Here is a 21,849-nt window from a genome sequence, read left to right on the forward strand (position 1 = left end):
TGGATCTACCTTGGAGCAGCGCCTGACCTGCTAAACAAGGTCAAACCAGTAGCTCATGCACTTATAGTGCTCCAGAGGTGCGCCAGAAGTGCCCCAGATCTCCTTCAGTGCGCTCCAAATGCATTTTACGCCTTCCAACTCACTTTTGCTCAAGGTTTCATCAATCTAACTTTATTCTTGACTCTTACTTCCTATTTTGATTCTTAACACTAATTGACAACTAGTACTTGATCCACTTAGTTTTTTAATTGGTTCTTGAGTCCATTTTCCTTTTTATTATTTTCTTTGTGTGTTCTTATTATTTTTTCTTCATCAACTTTGTGAGTCAAGTATTTTTATTTTAAATGAGTTATCCATAGTTGCTTCATCTTTTTTCTCAATTGTGCTAAGAGTTATGGGTGAAGCAACCCTTTATACCATCTTGGAGACACTCCTAGGGATACGACAAGATGTGAAGCAAATGGCTAGGGGATTGTCGTACATAAATAAGAAGTTGTGAATCATTGATTGTGGATCGAAAAGTATGGATGGTAGGTTGGAAAACCTTAGGGAACATTCAAAATCCTCTTATCTTACTCCTCGACCCCATGTCCAAACTCCCTCAAACCTACCAAATACTAAACAAGTTACACAAATTGTTTTTCAGCCACTCCAAATCCATTTTGACAAAGACGATTCCTAGGCCTTTGTTGCTCACAAACCACAATACTAGAATTTTACCTAGTATCACTTCTTTGTTTGTGCAGGTTCATGAACAAACAATCTCAAAGGAATATGCAAGAAGAGTGCCTTATGAAAATTATCTTGAAGGCCTGATAGAGTTTTTACCGAAGGATTCCAAACATGAAAAGTATTACGACAAGTAGATAAAAGAGTTGGATTCGACGATGAATTCTTTTCAAGAAAGAGAGGCTAATAAAATTCAAATTGGCTCCATTCTTTTTAGATATATGCTTCAAAGACCGCACCTAAGGATCCAAGACTTAGTCATTATAGGGAAACAAGTATGTGATTGGAGGATAGCTTGGTATATGAGAGGAACTCTATCTATTGATGCAATCCGAGGGGCCATCAGACAATATCATGTTTGGTTGATAGGTTGGAGCATAGGAAGTGCCTTGCTAAATGTGTTTGGGTCATTTTGGGCCTATAGTCTTGACAGTTTGGCTTTTGGGTCATTTTTGGGACTAATTAGCATTATGTTTGACTTTTGGGTCATTTTTTTGGGCCCAATTAACATTATATTTGTCTTTTGGGTCACTTTTGGGCCCAATTAGCATTACGTTTGGTTTTTGGGTTACTTTTGGGCCCACTTAGTATTTAGGATCACTTTTGAGCCCACTTGTAATAAATGGCCTTGGCCTATAAATAGCTAGGACTCTCTTCATTCTAGGTTAGATGATTTTGGATGGATGTACACTTGAGAGTATTTACTGAAGCTTGTTGGGAGCTTTATTAACTTGATAGAAATGTTGGTTGTGAGTGATTAATTTCACTCTCGGTCTTCGTAAGAGATTGTTGCTTGTGGTAATGGATAGGAAGATCTTCAGGTTTAATACTTTCCTTAGTTGTCATTTTTTTATCATTTTGTGTCGATCTATTTATTTAACTTTATCCTTTACTTTTCATGTTTTGATTCTAGTGTTTTCCTTTGTTTTTATGTTGTTTTCATTTGCATATTTTTCACATGTATATCTTTATATGCAATGAGAGGAGTATGAAGGATATAGAGTCTTCGATGATGCTTACATGAAGGAAGAGGAGATGAGAGGGGGTCGTATGGATCCAAGAAGATACCTAGGGTATGGGGAAAGGGGAAACCAACACCAAGAGAGAGACGTAGGTATTAACACCATCAAGTTGATCCTACAATCTTTAAAGTTGAAAGTGTCCCCGAGGCCTACTTAGCTTGAAAATCGGCTTGTGACAAAGTTTTTCAAGTTAATGATATCTCGAAGGAAAAGAAAAATTGTTATGCCATAGCTCATTTCGAGGGTTATGCTAACACTTGGTGGGAGTACGTCAAGAAGTTTGGTAATGAATTAGTCGATGGGAAGCTACCACCTTGGTTTTGGTTGAGATACTTAATGAGACAACGGTACCTTCCCAAGAGTTATCACCATAAGTTGCTTGTTAGGTTGTACAACTTGTGTCAAGGTAACAAAAGTGTGATGGCATATTATGATGAGTTTCAACAACTTATGTTGAAGCTTGATCATCGAGAGGAACAAATTAGTCAGACATCATTTGGTTTAAGTGTGGGTTGAACAAAGAGATCTCCACTCATTTGACACTTCACAGGTTTGATACCATTGAAGGTATTTTCAAAGCGGCTCTTAAGATTGAAAGGAAACTTAAAGAGAGGCCGTCGTTCAAGGCAAGGGGACAATCAACCTCTGGTTGGCCTAGGAACAAGGAGATGGGTCAATCCTCTTCGGGTTGGCCAAAAAAAAAAGGACCAACCTACCACTACAAGGCTGTCCGAACCCAAAAAAGTCCACAAAACTCCTCCAAGGCAAGAAGTTCACAAGTATCCTAATCTTAAAGTGTTCCAATGTTTCAAGGTTGTGAACATAAAGAGAATGAATGTCCCAACCAACGCAATGTGATCCTACGGTAAGGGAGATTATATTACCTTGGTGAGGAGGTGGGTCTTAAAAAGGAGGAGAATGAGGTCGAACCTCAAGATGGAAAGGAACTCGAAAATGGACCACATGATGATAATGATGATGATGGTGAAGATGTTTATCCAAAATAAGGGGAGTTTGTGGTTCCAAACTTTGTAGTGAGGTGCATCATGATTATTAAGGCAATAGATGATCAAAGGGAAAATCTATTCCATACTAAATGTCTTGTAAAGGGGAGTGTGTGCACTTTGGTGATAGATAGTGGTAGTTGTGCAAATGTTGTTAGTGTTGCTATGGTAAACTTCTTGAAATTGCCAACTACACCGCACACTAGTCCTTACAAGTTGCAATAGTTTAATGAATATGGTGAATTAAAGGTCACAAAGCAATGTGTGATACGATTTAAGGTGGGAAACTACCACGATGAAGTGTTTTATGACGTGATACCAATACAAGTGTGTCACTTGTTGTTAGGTAGACCTTGACAATATAATAGGTCTACCAAACATGATGGGAGGTCTAATTGATATACACTTGAGAAGGATAGCCAAAAGGTCATACTTCATCCTCTTTTGATTCCTAAGTGAATGAGTAGCATCAAAAGATAAGAGAATAAAAGAAAAGGAGGAAGAAACCCAAAAATAAAGAAAAAAAAGGGGAATCTGTAGGTGGGGTAGTAGGGGTATCCTAGGTTGCCTCAACATCAAATGGAAAAGAAAACACGGTGATGTTGGTTAGAAAGAAGGAGCTCTTCATGGATCATAATGAGGACACAGCCATGCTTCTTTTGACACATTGTTTTAACACCAACCCCACTAATTCTCTTGCTTCTCCTTTGATTTCTTGTGTGTTGCAGGATTATGAAGATGTTTTTCCCAAAGAACTTCCACAAGGGCTACCCCCGCTTCGGGGAATAGAACACCAAATAGATTTTATACCGGGATCCCAATTGCCCAACAAACCGGCTTATAGAAGCAACCCGACAAATACTAAGGAATTGCAATGCCAAGTTGAGAAACTTCTCAACAAAGGTTATATCAAGGAAAGCATGAGTCCATGCACAATTCTGGTGATACTAGTTCCTAAGAAAGATGGAACATGGAGTATGTGTATGGACTGCTGAGCCATCAACAAGATTACGGTAAAATATTGTCACCCTATTCCTAGGTTAGATGATATGCTTGATGAATTGAATGATTTGTGTCTATTTCCAAGATTGATTTAAGTAGTGGCTATCACCAAATAAGAATGCGGTTTGGTGATGAATGAAAAATTGCCTTCAAGACCAAGTTTGGTCTCTATGAATAGATGGTTATGCCATTCTTCCTAACAAACGCTCCAAGCACCTTTATGTGGCTAATGAATCATGTGATGAAGCCATTTATTGAAAAGTTTGTTGTTGTCTACTTTGATGATGTTTTGGTTTAACGCAAGTCCTTATATGAACATGTGATACATTTACAATGTGTGTTTGATGTCCTTAGAAAGGAAAGATTGTATGCAAATCTGGAAAAATGCTTCTTTGGTGTTAATGAAGTGATTTTCTTGGGATTTGTTGTTAGCTCAAGAGGGATCGAAGTGGACAAATCCAAGAAAACGCTATAAAAATATGGCCAATCCCATAAACTGTTGGAGAAGTAAGAAGTTTCCATGGTTTTCTTGTTTTTATAGAAGGTTTGTCAAAGGATTTAGCACCATAGTCTCTCCCTTGACCGAAGTCATTCGTAAAGATCAACCCTTTAAGTGGGGTAAAGAGCAAGTTAAGGCTTTTGAAGCTTTGAAAGCTATGCTCATTTTTGCGCCTTTATTACAATTGTCCCACTTAGATAAGACATTCGAAGTTGAATACAATGCTAGCAAAGTAGGCATAGGGTCTGTTTTGATGCAAGATTTAAAACCCACTGCTTACTTTAGCGAAAAGCTCAAAGGAGCAACTCTAAACTACTCCACATATGTATGCCTTGATTAGAGCCTTGGCCACTTGACAACACTATTTATGGCCTAAGGAGTTCGTGATCCAAATGAACCATGAAACCTTAAAGCATCTTCGGGCACAAGACAAGCTTAATAAACGGCATGCCAAATGGATTGAGTTTCTTGAAACCTTCTATTATGTTATCCAATACAAGAAGGGTAAGGACAATGTAGCAGCCAATGCTTTGTCTAGAAAACATGTTCTTATGTCTTCTTTGCCATAAAAATTGATGGGTTTTAAGAGCTTAAAAGGATTGTATCGCGAGGAATCTGACTTTGCTCCTATCTTTAGGGAATGTGAAGAATTGGGCAGAGACAAGTGGGATTCGGCTAGGGGTTCAAATCTCTATGCCGAATTTGATGGTTACTTATTTAAAGGTAAACGATTGTGTGTACCCTCTAGCTCTTGGAGAGAATTGTTTGAGAGATAAGCACACGATGGAGGTTAATGGGTCACTTTAGGATAGAAAAGACCCTCGGGATCTTGTAGGAGCAATTCTATTGGCCAAGAATGTACAAGGATGTGGCTAGGATTTGCGGCCACTGTGTAGATTGCAAAGGAGCCAAATCTCGGCTCCTACCTCACGGGTTGTACACCCTACTGCCCACCCCTTTCCATCCTTGGCTTGATATATCAATAAACTTTATGTTAGGATTGCCGAGGACTAGACAAGGTCGGGATAGTATCTTTGTTATTGTGGATTGATTTTCTAAGATGGCGCACTTTATCCCATGCTCTAAATGTGATGATGCACCTAATATGGCCTCTTTATTTGTTGAGAATGTGGTTAAGTTACATGGTGTTCCAACGACAATTGTAAGTGACCGTGACTCTAAATTCCTAAGTCACTTTTGGAAGTCCATGTGGGGTAGGCTTGGTACCAAGTTGTTGTTCTCCACGTCTTGCCACCCACAAAACGATGGCCAAACGAAAATAGTAAATAGGACTTCGGGTTCTATGCTACATTCTATGGTTAAGGGAAAAATGACTTCTTGGGGGGAACACTTACCATTGATTGAGTTAGCTTATAACCGTGTCATACACTCAAGTACGGGAATGACTCCCTTTGAGTGTGTTTACGGCTTCAACTCCCTTACCCCTTTGGATTTAATGCCTTTGCTAAGTGATCTCATGATTATCTTAGATGGAAGCAAGCGGGCAGATTCTATGAAGAAGTTACATGAGAAGGTGCGGCTTCGACTTGAGAAAAAAAACCAAGAAATTGCAAGGAGGGCCAACAAGGGGAGAAAGAAATTCATTATTGAAGCGAGAGATTGGGTGTGGGTGTACCTTCAAAAGAATCAATTTCCATCTCAAAGGAAGTCCAAATTGATGCCAAGGGGTGATGGGCCATTCTAAGTACTTGAAAAAATCAATGACAACGCCTACAAGATTGACCTTCCACCGGAATACCAAGTGCACAACACTTTCAATGTGTGATGCGGTTGAGGATGACCAAATGCCGAATTTGAGGTCAAATTCCTCTCACGATGGAGAGGATGATATGGGTGTACCAATATGTCCAACAAGTTCACGACCATTCACACATAGCCAAACTCGAGAGTTACAAAAATTTCAAGCTATGTTCATGAAAATGGCCGTGTGTGAGTTGGTACTCGATCCATCCAATGGTTTAAATATTTTTAAGTGTGAAGAGGAGCCTTGAAGTGTAATAAACTTACACTCCAAGGCAACCCCTTGGCAAGGGTAGGATGGTCATTGTTCTCTCATTTTATGGTGTAATATAAATAGATAGTATTAGGGTTATTTGGAGAAGTTCATTCATGATATTTTGAGACAACAAATACTTGTAATATTTTTTTGAACTTCTCTCTTCCATTGGAGAAGCTCAAATTTGAATCTCACAAGTAGAGTGATACTTGTGTTGTATCTTGACTAGAAACTAGGATCTTGGGGTCATAGAGTTCCTCTTGATCCAAGTAAGAACTTGGTGTTAACATCCTTTAATCTTAGGGTCATTTTCATATTATTAGGGTTCTTAGATTATTGGATGTTGTATGTCAAGTTATTTATCCTTATTTTGTAATCTTATGACATTGTTGTTTGTATCTTGAAGTAGTGAAGCCGTGTGTGGCCAATTTTGATTCACTACACTTGTTGCAATTGTATTCTTAAAATCTGGTTTTTGTTGAAATCTTGAAGTTTAGTGAAGTCGTGTGTGGCCTATTTTGATTTACTAGCATTGTTGTTGACATCTTGTTGTTCTTATTGTGATTTGCTTCTTGTGTTTGAACTTGATGTTGTATCACTCTACCACGCTATGTTTTCATTTATGAGATGTTTTACAATTATTGCCTTAGAGACAACTTAGCTTAAGGACTTTCAAACTATAAATTATGTCCCACGGGCAAGAGTTGACTCTACCACGTTATGCTTTCATTTATCAGATGTTCTACAACGTTTGCCTTAGAGGCAAGACTTAGGTCAAGGACTTTCAAACTACAAATTATACCCCACGGACAAGATTTGACTCTACTATGTTATGCTTTTATTTATGAGTTGTTCTACAACTCTTGTCTAAGAGGCAATACTTAGCTCAAGGATTTTCAAATAATAAATTATGCCTCATGGGAAAGAGTTGACACTACCATGTTATGTCTTTATTTATGAGATGTTCTACAACTCTCGTCTTAGAGGCACGACTTATCCCAAGAATTTTCAAACAAGTTACGTATATTGGGCAAGAGTCAACATTAACACATTGTGTTTTTTACTTATGAAATGCTCTATAACTCTTGTCTTAGAGATAAGACTCAACCTAAGGACCATCAAATAATAAGTTATGCCCCACGGGTAAGAGTTGACACCACCACATTGTGTATTGATTTATGAGATGTTTTATCTTCCCTTAGAGGTAAGATTTAGACCATAGAATTTCAAGTAATAAGTTGTGTCTCATGGACAAAGAGTTGACATTAATCTATATTGTGTTTTGATTTATGAGATTTTAAACTCTTGCCTTAAAGGCAAGATTTAACCCAAGGACTTTCAAATAACAAGTTATGTCTCATAGGTAAGAGTTGATACTATCACATTATATTTTGATTTAAGAGATATTTTATAACTCTTACTTTAGAGACAAGACTTAGCCCAAGGACTTTTAAACAAGAAGTTATGATCCACGGACAAGATTTGATACTACTACATTGTGTTTATGAGATGTTTTATAAATCAAGAACTTTTAAACAAGAAGTTATGCCCCAAGAGTTGACACTACCACATTATATCTTGATTTGTGAAATGCTCAATAATTTCTGCATTAGAGGCTCAAATTAGTCCAATGACTTTCAAACAAGTTACATCCCATGGGCCATGGGCTAGAGTTAATACTACCACATCATGTCTTGATTTATGAGATATTCTATAACTCTTCTCTTAGTGGCAAGACTTAGTCGATATGTTACGTCCCGTGGACAAGAGTTGACACTATCATATTGTGTCTTAATTTATGTGATGCTTTATTAGTCTTGCCTCTAAGACAAAACATAGCCCAAGGACCTCCCAAAAGAACAAGTTACGCTCAATGAACAAGTGTTGACACTACCACATTGTTTTTTGATATATGAGATATTTTATAACTCTTGTCTTAAAAGCAAGACTTAACTCAAGGATTTTCAAACAAGAAGTTATGCTCCACAAGCAAGACTTGACACTACCACATTGTGTCTTGATTTATGAGTTATTCTACAATTTTTGTATTAGCAGCAAAACTTATTCCAAAGAACTTCCTAACAACAACTCATGTCCTTGAATTTGCTTTGATGTCAAAAAAGATGATCCCTTTACGGATTATTCAATTTTTTATTTATTAGCAAAATATAAAAGAAGTTGAAAAAAAAAAAAAATGATCAAACAAAATAGACAAATAAAAAAAAAGATTGAGGAGAAAAAAGGCAAGAAAAAATAATGATTAAGAAAAAAGCGAAAAATTAAAAAATTAAAAAAAGAAAAATGAGAGGAAAAAAGAGAAATAATAAAAACCAAAATAAAAGAAAAATAAAGTTTGAGACAAATGAATTTAAAAAATGAAGAAATAGAATGTTTTTTTAAAAAAATAAAAATAAAAATAAAGATTGACACAAATGAATTAAAACATGAAAATAAAATTAAAGAAAAATTAAAAATAATAAAAATAAAAATAGAATTTGAGAGACCAATGAGTATGAAAAGTTTAAAAATATTTGAGGTGTAGAGGACAAAACTGTACTTGTACAATACTAAAAAAAAGGAAGAAAGACTAGTCTTTAAAAACTTTTCTTATTAGGATCAAAAATCCAACGTCACCCACTATTGGAGCTATAATATCTAATTTCCTGTGTATCAATTAAAGCATTTTTTGCTAATGTGTGCAACTTTTTTTTTTTTTTTTTAATTGGGGGAGGAAAAGGGGAAAGGGGGATGGAATTACAATGTGGAGAATCAAACCCTCACCAGGTGAGTTCAGGTAACTAACCAACTAAGCTACTACATTCACTGATTCACACGCGCAACCACGTTACGAACTACCAATTTGAGATAAATGTAGAATATGACCAAAACTACTCCCAAGAGGATGATTTTCCTAACAGAACTAACAAATTTCGAGTAGAAAGTGATATGTAGTTAGGCGGTGTATTTCATTTGAGAAATCTTAATTCATCTGGTTCTACTGCCTTTAACATGTAGTGCCAAAGGTTTCATAATTATATTGCACGGACAATTAATTTCAGATCATTCTCTATTAGGTCAATCCTTAAATTCTTCGCTAAACTTATGAACATATCTTAGGTCCTCCAATCTCACTTTTTCCTCTCCAAAGATGCATTTAGTAACTCAACTACTCCAACAGACGATATCAGAGAAAAAAATATTAAAACCCGTAGATGGTGCTGTGTTTTAAAAAGCTCTAGTCTCGAGCCTCTACGAATGCTATGCTTTAGGAAAGTAACATGAGAAATGATAGAAACTTCACTCATTTCTGATTTGTATTGCAATATCTAAAAAGAAAATTAACATTTCTAAGAGTTCTCTCCTTTCCCACTATGCCGACCGGCTCCTATCACTTCCTATTATTTTCCACCTAATCTGCCGGTTGAAGTTAGAGCTACCACATTTGCCTCTTTTCTAGTAAGTGCTTGTCTAGAGAGATATATGAGATGTCTGATCGGATTTTTGGAAGCCCGATGACATAAAGGAAGTGCCCGTAAGATTTGCCTGATTTTATCAGTCACCTGAGGAAATAACCACAAAAACATCATCAAGGGACCACTTCCTTTGCTTTGACTTGCCTGCTGGATTAATCACAGCACGTTCTGCAGCTGCAATGCGGTATCCAATCACTATCTCCCGTCTTTGACGACCCCTTCTCATGATTTCATAGAAACAAAGTTCTTCCTGCTCATACAGATAGAACTCTGCTGGCTTGATGCATAATTCATTTCCCTGCATTTGATAAATGCTATCAGATTAAACATATCCGGAGTCAGTGAAAAGATCAAAGTGAACTAAATGTTAGCTCGGTACACAAAGAACTTGACAGTTGTAGCATCAACTGGAACATGCCTTGCCATCCCACCACAATTTAGCTTATCACTCACTTCAAGGTTAAGTGGGAATACATGTGAAATCCGTCATGTGAAATGTGTTCACTCTACTAAAGCATGCACTCAGAATATAAATAGAAGTAAATAAGAAAAAACCAACACCTCTTCAGCAAACAATTCTTCTAGCACACGATTAATCTGTTTGTCTTCTGCTACCATTGCAAGTGCCATGCTCACCAGTTCATTTGACAGCACGTAATCACTTATTCTAGAGACTGACACAAGATTTCTTGTCCTAGAATCCAATATCTCACTTATTATTATTGATCTGTCTGAAGCCTGCTGCATTTCACGAATCCAGGAGCTCTGAGAAAACACTGAATGCCGTAGAGGAATCGGCCTAGAATCTTTATTAGGAAGACGCTTCGACTGCATTAACAACAATTCAGCAATAGGATTAGTGACATCCATTCTACTATTGTGAAATGGGAGATAAAATAAGGGAAAGACAGAGGAAGAGGAAGTGAGAACATTAGCACCGGAGGGGGGGGGAGGGGAGATGGGGAAGGAAAAATGAAGCGAAAAGAAATTGAAGAGGACGGAAACAAAAACTTGCAGTCTTTTTCAAACAAGAAATGCTTCCAAGAAACAAGTACTCTAGTGAAAATTAGTTTATATGCCTCAATTGAAGCTAAGCAACAATGACCTGGATATCTCGGATGAGGAGGAGGGTGGCAAGAGACCGTGAATCAGAGTGAACAATGGAGTCTTCGACGGATTCATCTGCAAGAATCAGAATCTATTCTCTTAGAGTTAGTAAATGGTGCATCAACAAAAATATGAATTAACAAGCCAAAAATACTATCCTCTGGTATCAGTTTAAAATCATACTGATTCTTGTCTTTGCTTTTTCTAAACTTAAGGAAAATAAAGAGCAGCTAGGCCGCCGCATTCAGATCCTTAGTAGAAAGACAAAGCCAAACATTTTTCCTAATTCAGACGTGTGAAAAAATTACCAAAAGGATTCACCAGTTATCTAGCATTATGTAACGCCTCAGATTTCGAGCCTCAGTATTCAGCACTTGGCATGGAAAATTTTGACTGAACCATAAAGTTTCAGATTCTCACGGAAGGGTTCACGAGTCGTGAACCAGGTCCACGACCCATGGAACCTCACGTGGAAACCTTCCTTAGTGTTCCAGTAAACCACGAACAGGTCCACGACCAATGGAACCAAACCAGTAGTAGTGAACCCACTCCTGGAATCCTCCTCCAACTCAGCTCAACTCCCAGGTTCCCACGAGGCACAATACGACTCGTGGATTGGGATCACGATTCGTATTGTGACATGTGGAAACATGGACAAGAGAGTTTCACAAAGTTCCCTCTGAACCATGACTGACAGCACGAGTCATGGAAGGCAATCCACGATCAGTACTGTCAACCCGTGCAGTGGATTCAGAAGAGTTGCAAAATCCATCAAGAGAACCCCGATACATGGAATCAGTCCACGAGTCGTGGAGTGACTCGTGGGTCACTGTTTTCAGAAATTTTAAAACGTTTTATCAGGGGCATGTTCATGCATTCTTTATTTCCTAAGCCTATACTACGTCGTTTTAGCATCATTTAGGGGACGATATCAGATTAGTCAATCGGTTTCTCTCCTATTCTATGTTCTAAACTTCTCAAATTCAGAACAGACGTTCAAGAAAACCTAAGCCTAGGGTTCCAGCCATCCCAATCAAGTCCCTCTTCATAACTCTTGCTAAGATATCCTTTCATGCCAAAAATTTCAGAAAAGTTTTCCAGTGAAATGATATTCTAGTTTAGGGTTTTTGCCAAAATTTTATAGATTTCTCCTAATTTTGTTTCAGTCTATAAGGGTTATTATTATCAAGTTGTGAACCTCATCAATAAAATTCTTTGGATCCTCATCAGGGTGTCCCGTTGGTCAGAATGAAAAATTGGTCTCTTTACATAGAGTCAGGTTGAGACTTGTGGGTTATGGGCCCACCACGCTTCCGCTGCGCCGCTCATCCTCGTACTAATTACATCCATAATAATATAGTAACAACAATTCAATAATATTCTTCTCTTATATTTCTCACAGTTCCTAGGTTTCCTTTTCTAGTATCGGGGATGAGTTGTCCGGGCTTGGTAGGATGGCCGACTTATGATCCACCTTAGGATCAGAGGTAAGGTTTATGCCCCCTTCCTTGTATTTGTTGTTTTTATCTATGTTTAAGGCTTGGGAATGTTGCTCAACCCCTGATGGCAACGAGGGATGAGATCCTCGGGTTAGGTCCGTTTATATTTAAAAGAGAAAAAAAAGGTATGAGCACAACTTGAACTTACTGAATCAAATGTCTCCAGAGGAAGACCCTCTAAATGACGTCTAATCACTGCATTTCCCACATGATGGACAAGTTTAATGTTCTCCAGTCCTGATATATCAAGACCCCCATCAGTCAACTTCTTTTCTCTATCTTTCTCGGGAACCTCATTAAACATCCACAATTCAGACCCTGGAGCCAATAATGCCTCCAGTACCTAACAAACAAGATGTGGAGAAGCCTCTGAAACACATGAATAGTATATATTCTCACTGTTTTTGTTGGTTTTTGAAAAGATGGTACAAAAAAAAGGTTGGAGGAATAATTGAGAATTTTTCTCAATAAATTTTTTTGAGGAAAATAATTGAATCTGTTTCTCAACAATTTTGTTAAGCATAAAAGGACTTTATACAGTCAACATGAAAACAGAAAATCTGCAGAAACAAAAACCTAAATTATCTCAACTATACACTTGTCCAACTAAATTCAAATTAAAATAAAGAATCCTCCGGCAACTAAACTGCTAATTTTTCTAGTAATTTAGCAGCAACAGAATCAACAGTTTAGGATCAACAGTGTATTGATTCTTAAAAAGCTTGGAACACAAAAGTTCAATGCAGAGATTTTTAAAGAAGATTGCATTAACAGTAACTGGAGTAAAAAGGACAAGAAAAAGAAAGGTTCAGCCAAAGGAAAATCAACTTTCTCAAACTATTGTGTGAACTCCAGATAAAAGAAATGCATAAAAGAAAGGGAAAATAACTAAAGAGAATTAAATAGCAATTCAGGTGGCACCACCTAAAAAGAAAGAGTAAGCTAGATGATATCCAAAGGCTGTAATAGCATTTTCCCACATCAACATGAAATTAAGGCAGGGCAAGAACTTAAATGTACCACTATGAAACTGTTTTTGGAAACTTAAAATGCAGGTAAAAATTAATTTATGAATACTACAAAACAAAAAAAAAGGGACTACATTTAGGGAGGGTAAATGGCATACATCAATCCACAACATCCAATTTAAAAATGGAGGAGAATTTAATCCATTTATTAAGAAAATGGAACTTGAACTTCAAAAGCTAGCACGTGAGGTGTGATGATTGCCCAAAACCATATAAGGAGACAACAAACATTCCTCGACTGATGTACATCTGAGAAAAAATATTATAGAAATTGTGTTTTTACATAATTACATCCAAACCCTGTTTATAGACACTACATGATAATCATTTTTCAAGTAGGATTTTATATACTATTCCTATTCCTACTCATATTCTAACACTCTCCCTCAAACTGGTGCATACAAGTCATATGTGAAAGAGATACACGAGAATAATTTGTAATTATATTACTAGTTATCTGCTTGTACAACTATAATTGGTTATTGTATTGCTTTAGGATTGTAATTAGCTGTTATATTACTTTAGGACTCAGTGTTGTATTAGCGCCTATATATTCTCCATTAGCCTATGAATAAACCATCGGTTTTCTCATTCTCTTTCAAGCATTAGTTTTTTTATGGTATCAGGGCTCTAAAAACTGCCACCAGTATGATCCCAAAATTTTTTTTTCTTAACCCTAACTACATCCTCACGTCAAAAAAAAAATGGCCACCAAAGCCACTATTGTTAATGCAGATAACACTACCAAAAACACTACCATTGTGCGGTTTAATCCTGCAGCTTGACTACCCATCAAACTTGCAGGAAGCCACAACTTCACTACCTTGAAGGCAAAAGTGTCAATGCTCATGCACGGACATAACATTTTCGGTCACCTTGAAGGCACAATTGTTGCTCTTCCGACCAGACTTACAGAAAAATAAAAGCACTCCTAATGCAGCTTATATTAACTAGTTTCGCCAAGATCAACTTATTCAGAATGCCATCTTGGCATCGGTGGAACCTACACTTGTATCTACTGTTGCAACAGCCAAAACGGCACACAAAGCATGGAATCCCTGTACACTGCCTTCGCAAACAAATCACAGACTAGATCAGTCTCCAAGATCAATCAGCCCGTATTACCAAAGATTCTCGGCCTATAACTGAGTATCTACGTGACATACATTCCATTGTTGATGAACTTGCAATCAGTGGAGGGCCAATCACAGATGTGCAACTTACTGTGCGAATCCTCCAAGGCCTTGGTCCTGAATATAACACTATTTCTGCGGCCAGCCGGTCACGTGAAACAATGATCACCTATGAAGAACTCTATGAGAAACTTCTAGATCATGAGATCTTTCTTAAGCAGGAAGAAGCCAAACGAACACCACCAACCACTGCTGCAATTGCTCAATGAAACAACCAAACACCTTCAAGAAACAACAACAATCGAAAGCAAAGAGGTAATACCGCACAAGGTATCCAACCATGGCGTTCCCAAACAGCCCGAGACTCATCAAATACCCAACAATGGCACTCTCGTCGAAATTAGCAGCCCCAACAGTTTTCTTCACTGTCAACTCTATGATCGCCCTAGTCACTCTACCAAAGTGTGTAGATCCCAGTCTCACAACCACTTTCAGGCTCGTGCTAATTATGTTGCTCAGTTTTCACAACAACAAGATCCATGGATTGTTGACTCCGGGGCTAACCACAACTGATGATCGCAGTTTAGCCACTTCTTAGGACTACAACGGACCTGACAAAATCTCAATGGGAAATGGTAACACAATTCCAATTTCTCACACGGGTAACACTCACTTATGTGCATCAAATAAAAGCTTCAAATTAAATGATACCCTCTGATGCCCCAGCCATTAAAAGAAATCTTCTCTCTGTCTCTAGATTTTGTCATGATAACAAAACATCCATTGAATTTTTTGTGAAGTCTAACTACAAGGGCGCCTCTAGTGTGCGGGCAAACTAGACATGGGTTGTACGAGTGGCCGCAAGAGACAACACGCATTTTCCAACCTCAATCAAAATTTGGTACTTAGTCGTCTTCCTAGTGACTTGTGGCATTGACAATTGGGGCACCCTAATCATCAAAGTTTACATAAGTTGTTAAGGAAGTTTTCAATTCCATTGTGATTCAAAAACTCCTTTAGTTTGTAATGCTTGCAATTCAAATAAAATGCACAAGTTACCTTTTTCTAAAATTACTTTGCAAAGTCAATGATCATTGAAAATTATTTACAGCAATTTATGGGGACCTTCCCTGGTGTTGTCAATTGATCAAAAGCATTACTATGCATTGTTTGTTGATCACTCTTCAAAATATATGTGGATATGTACTCTGAAAAATAAAAGTGAAGTTAAAGATGTTTTTAAAAGTTTACATTTATTACTCGAATGTCGCTTTAACATAAATTCTCTCATTTTTCACTGATAGTGGTGGTGAATTTGAAGGATTATCTCCCTTTTTGAAAACACATAATATTGAACATCTTGTTTCACCTCCTTATACACCTCAATGTGTAGCTTTAGTTGAACGACGCCACAAACACGTTGAATCAGCCAAAACCTTAATTCATCAAGCCTCCCTTCCCTCAAACTTTTGGAGTTTTGCTTGTCATCAAGCAGTTTATCTTTATCAATAGGTTACCCTCAACCACCCTAAAAGATAACTGTCCTCATGAAATACTTTTTCAAAACACTCCAAAATTTGATTCCATAAGAACTTTCGGGTGTTTATGATATCCTTGGCTGCAACCATACACCAAAAATAAGCTTGAGCCTCGTTCAACTCTATGTGAATACCTGGGTTTTTCCAACAAATATTACTGTCATCAGTGCTTTGATCCAATCTCTTCCAAAAAGTATTTTTATCGAGAGATGCTCTATTTTTTAAGAATAATTTTCCTTTTCAAAATATTTTCTCTCATTTATCAAATTTTGGATAATAGTTGAAAAGAAAAACAACTAAATCACCTGTGAAGCTCAAAAGTTAAACATGGAACTTCCTCCTGCTATTGCGTGTGCACCTTTTCCCACAAAGTTCGCCCATGCCAATCGCCACAACCAGAAATGATCTTCAACTCTCCTTAGAATTCATTATCTAACAAAGTTGTGATTTCCTCTCCAATTCTAGGCAGCCACTCAACCTTTTTGCACCTTCTTCAACGAACCAAACCACTCATGTCCAAACAAACAATCCACCCATTTTAACTTATAAACGACGAAATCCACCTTTAGCTCATAAGTCATCGCTTTCATCCGGTAAAACCATACATTTGCCTCCTTCCGTACCTTCCCCTATTGCAGCAGCTCCTTCTACTCCAACTTTGTCGGCTATCATCACACCCCCAAACACACAACCAAGCCAAATCACTTCAGCCGCATCTTCCACCATAATGTCGAGTCACCCGACGGTTACCCGTTCCAAAAATAACATCCTAAGCCCAAACATCAAACTTTCTTGCTCACTTTCCAAGTCCAAAAATGCCCTCTTCCTACAAGAAAGCTCAGTGTGAACCTCACTGGAATGCTGCTATGCAAGCTGAATTTGATGCCCTTGTGAGACACCAAACGTTGACTTTGGTTCCCAACGATCCTTAGAAGAATGTAGTAGACTGTAAGGGGTCGTTTGGTACAAAAAGAAGTTATCCACGGATTAGCAATACAGGGATTAGTAATGCAAGGATTAGCAATATAGAGATTATTTTTTATCAAGTGCTTGGTTCATTGTATAAAAAACTAGATATATCAAGTATTTTAAAACTCAACAAAATCTTTTTTACAATTATACCCTTAAATTTTTATGAGATTTTCTACTTCATTTAACGAGTCAAGTTGCTCACCCTTTGCGTGATCTTAAAAAAGCTAAAATATGAATAATAATTCTCACTCCGCTTAGTTGATCATTTATTTCTTTAAGAAAAATTTAGTCTATTTAATCAAGAAAAATTTAAAACAAACTAATAATTGTCATATTATAGAGAAATAATTTTTTAAAAATGTAAAGCACACTATGTAAGAACATCACGGACTGTTGATAATATAATTTTAGATTTTCAAATTATATATTTATTTGACAATAATTTTTTCTATTAAACTAATCCGTCTGTATATTGAACAATTACAAAATAGCATAAATGTAGTTCACATTCGAAACTATCAACCAACATAAGGGAGTAAATGATATTTAAGCATTTGATCCGCATAAGCAAAGTAAAAAAAAGTTGGTAAATTAAATGTAACATAACAACCAAATTTGTAGTGATTAAACTTAAAATGAAACTAAAAGAAAAATTTAATAAAAAGAATTGAGGGGTAATTGAGTCATTTAATTTTCTTATCCATGTATTATTAAGCCATGGATAAGTAATCCCATAGTTTCTTAGGGATAAGATAATACACTCTATGGTGTATTAGCTATCCATGTATTAGGTGGGATTAAATTTAAATTTGGCACCCAAACACTGTACATAGTTGGACTAACTTTTAATCCATGGATTATTTTATTTAATACGGCCTACCAAACGAGTCCTAAGTGGTTGTTTGGCATTAAACATCATCCTGATGGTTCTATTGACATGTATAAAGCTCAATTGATGGCCAAAGGCTTCATTCAGCGGCCTGGACTCGACTACCATTCTACCTTCAGTCCGATAGTCAAGGCTACAACTGTTCGCCTAGTTCTCGCCATCGTTGTTCAATATAATTTTCCTTTACATCTACTTGATATAAATAACGCATTCTTGCAAGGTCATTTAGAGGAGCAAGTATACATGAGACAACCACTAGCTTTGAGCATCCGACTTTGCCCAATCATGTTTGCAAACTTCATAGAGCTATTTATGGTCTCAAACAGGCACCTAAAGCTTGGTACACCGAGCTCAAGAACTTTCTGGTAACACAAGGTTTTTTCAAATCACAATCTGACTCGTCCTTGTTCAGGATTCACTGTTTATATCCTTGTATGTGTGGATGGCATGGCATTATTGTTACTTGAAATCAAGATTATGGTATTCGACAAATTATCAATGCCCTTGCTCAACTCAAGGACCTTGGCCACTTATACTACTTTTTGGGTGTTGAGGTTCTGTCGTATCAAGGTCGCCTTCTGTTGTCTCAACAAAAGTATATAAAAGACCTCCAGGAAGCCAACATGCAAGACAGCAAAAGGAGTTCCCACTCCTATGTTTGTCTCCACTATTCTTAGTGTAAATCAAGTTGTTCCTATTGTTGATGGCTCTCTCTTTCGAAAAATTATTGGCAAGCTACAATATTTGTCCTTCACCAGACCTGACATTACTTTTACAGTAAATAAACTCTCCCAGTTTATGCATTGTGCTCAAGCTAATCATTGGAAGTTGTTAAGTGATTGCTTCGATATCTCAAACAAACCTCCTCTTTTGGGCTTCAAACAACCCGTGAGACTGATAGTCGAATTATGGTGTACTCTGACTCTGGTCGGGCTAGTGACCCTACAGACAAAACTTCCACAACTGGCTATGTTATATATCTTGGAAGTGCGCCAGTCTCGTGGTCCTCCAAGAAGCAGCGATCCGTCTCTCGGTCATCCACTGAAGCTGAATATCAAGCTGTAGCTGCTGCTCTTGGAGAAACCAACTAGATCACCAACCAACTGCATGAGCTTTGTTTTTCCCTTGCTTGCATTCCGCACATAATCTGTGATAATATTGGAACTACATACATCAGCGAGAATCCTGTGTTTCATAGTAAGATGAAGCATATTGCAATTGATTTCTACTTTGTCCATAAGCAGGTGCAACGCAAAGAGGTTGAAGTCAAGCACTTATATGCTGCTGATTAGGTTGTTGATGTCCTAACCAAGCCACTTCCACATGCTTCTTTCAGTCGTATGTTTGACAAGTTGGGTATTGTAGACGTCAACACCAACTTGCGGGGGCGTGAAAGAGATATACGAGAATAATTTGTAATTATATCATTATTTATCTGCTTGTACAATTGTAATTAGTTATCGTGCCGCTTTAAAATTGTAATTAGTTGTTGTATTACCTTAGGACTCAGTGTTGTATTAGCGCCTATATATTCTCCATTAGCCTATGAATAAACCATCGCTCTTCTCATTCTCTGTCCAGCATTAGTTGTTTTAATATGTAACTTACTCGTTACACATGCAATTAATACGAGGACCGGTGTGGGACTTGGTGAAGATATCTGCAAGTTGATCATTTGACTTCACAAATTTTGTAGCAATATCGCCTAAGAGTATCTTTTTTCTAACAAAGTGACAATCAATCTCTATGTGTTTAGTCATCTCATGAAACACTAGATTTGATACAATATGAAGGACTGCTTGATTATCACACACAAGTTCCATCTTTCTGTTTTTGCAAATTTTAGTTCTCTCAACAACTGTTTGATCCAAACTAGCTCACAAGTTGCTAGAACCATTGCTCGATATTCGGCTTCCGCACTAGATCGATGATACCCAATACCCCAAGAACACACTAAAACGGCACAAAACAATCCAACAAATAAGACACAAACCGAGGACCAAACTAGAGTTTGTCTCGGCAGAAACTGCAACAAGAACAACACGAGGTAACAAGGTGTTTATCACACCAACCAACCAACCAAACTATGATTAACAACACAATATGAAGAACTACAATAAGAGAGTAACAACCCCCCACGGTTCAACAATACAAGACAAAACGGAAAATAAAATGACAATAACAAGAGGGATAGATAGTGTGACATGAATTGCTACAAGTTCGCACGTTTCAAACACCAAAACACATATAACAAGTAATAATAAACACCTACACTATTACGGGACCTCAAGGGAATTAGAATCCCAAGCAACCACCGTTTCTAAGATTGTTATCAACACAAATGATGTCCACACTTCTCACAAGGAATCCACCTTGCAAGACACTCTTTATAGCTCTCAAAATATATCATAAAAGTTGTGAACAAATGACCTAATAAGGTTCTATTTATAGCTAGGTTAACTTATTACAAAATGACCAATAGGCCCTTAATGAGCCCCTCACGTAGGGCGGCCTTGTATGGCGCATATAGATAGTCTTGGAGTGTTTTGAAGGACTTCTTGACACTTCAAGGCTTATTCCCTTGGTTGGGCAGTCCCCACAAGCTCGGGTCTTCACGTCTTGGATTTCATCATGTCCTCGAGTGCTAAGATGCCTTTTTGACCCGTATCATCGTCCCTTCCTTGGAAAGGATTCGTCCTCGAATCTGAATCTTGCAAAACAATAGGGAACACAAGACAACGCACATTCCTCATAGCAAGAGGGTTAATGTTAGCACAATCAACCATAGAAGGAACAAAAGGGAATAGAATCGTACCTTTGGAGCAAGGACTTGAGCTTGCTCTCGGCTTGGAACTTGGCACAATGCTAGTGCCGAAGGTAGTGAATAACAAGTGCTTGGTTTTGAAACCAAGGACATCCTCTTGAACCCGAGATGGCCCACCGTCACCATACGGGGCCTTCCTCATCATAAGGGTAAAGTTCGTAACCTCACCTTCTTCGGACCAAATATCTACATAGGAATCTTTCATCATCAACCCACAAGGCACTTACTTCTTATTCCACTACCATCTCGGCTTCATCATTGTCATCATCAACTTGAGGGGTTTCCTCACTAACATCATTTATGGTCATCTTACTCCTAACAAAGTAAGGATCACCCCCCACCAACACAATGTTCCTTCGGTTAGGGCACTCATTAGCCTTGTGACCCCAACCTTGACATTTAAAACAAACAATACCCTTAGGATTAGGAATGGAAAATGTAGTACCTTAAAGCCATGGTGGATATCTTTGGTTGACCCTATCAACGGGTTTCTTTTTGAAGGACTTGTAGGCATCCTTGTTCTTGTTCCATCCGAATGCCTTTTGGCATCATTGTTCCTTTCAACCTCAATGGCCGCTTCAACAAGATCCTCAATTCAGTCAAACTTGTGTACAACTAGTTGAGAAACAATTTCATAGCACACGCCGCCTTTGAACCGAGCCAACTAATGATTTGGAGGTTCAACAATATCAAGGCGAAGAATCAAGTTATGAAACTCCTCATGATACTCCTCCACACTTCTATCACCTTGCCGCAAGTTGTAGAGCCTTGTTAATTGCTCTTGCTTGAACTTTTCGTGACATATCTCTCTCTCATAAGTGCTTTCAATTCATCCCAAGATTGTCATTTCTTGCTCTTTGCAACTGTTTGGTCTCCCACCATGTAGACGTATACCCTTCAAGTTGAGCAATGGCATGGGTGGCCTTCTTATAAGGAGTTAACTCATTGAGTTGGAAGATCCGATTGCATTGTAACTCCCAATCAAGATAGATAGACGAGTCACTAGTTTCTTAAAAGTAGGGAGAGTGATTTTGATGGAGTTAAGACCTGTGTCTCTACCCACATTTCCTGCGTGGTCCCCGAAACCTTCTTGAGCATGATAACGGTGTCCCA

General features: G+C 37.7%; 1 protein-coding gene across 7 annotated transcripts in view; it reads right to left on the reverse strand.

Moving 5' to 3' along the window:
- Positions 1-9,457: 9,457 nt before the first annotated feature.
- LOC107845340 (ion channel DMI1) overlaps positions 9,458-21,849 on the reverse strand; it is a 66,390-nt gene continuing 53,998 nt past the window's right edge. For 3 of the 7 annotated variants that reach the window (XM_047398089.1, XM_016689607.2, XM_016689606.2), the window contains 4 exons: positions 12,501-12,695; positions 10,852-10,944; positions 10,308-10,574; positions 9,458-10,044 (listed from right to left, as the gene is read on the reverse strand). In XM_047398089.1, the coding sequence (XP_047254045.1) occupies positions 9,826-10,044; positions 10,308-10,574; positions 10,852-10,944; positions 12,501-12,695 (774 nt within the window). In that variant the 3' untranslated portion in view covers positions 9,458-9,825. Of the gene's footprint in view, positions 10,045-10,306; positions 10,575-10,851; positions 10,945-12,500; positions 12,696-21,849 lie in introns of those variants that run through there. The other 4 variants (XM_047398090.1, XM_047398091.1, XM_016689610.2 and 1 more) reach the window with 3 other exon arrangements.

The sequence above is a fragment of the Capsicum annuum genome, chromosome 10 (assembly GCF_002878395.1).
Source record: "Capsicum annuum cultivar UCD-10X-F1 chromosome 10, UCD10Xv1.1, whole genome shotgun sequence".
Taxonomy (NCBI): domain Eukaryota; kingdom Viridiplantae; phylum Streptophyta; class Magnoliopsida; order Solanales; family Solanaceae; genus Capsicum; species Capsicum annuum.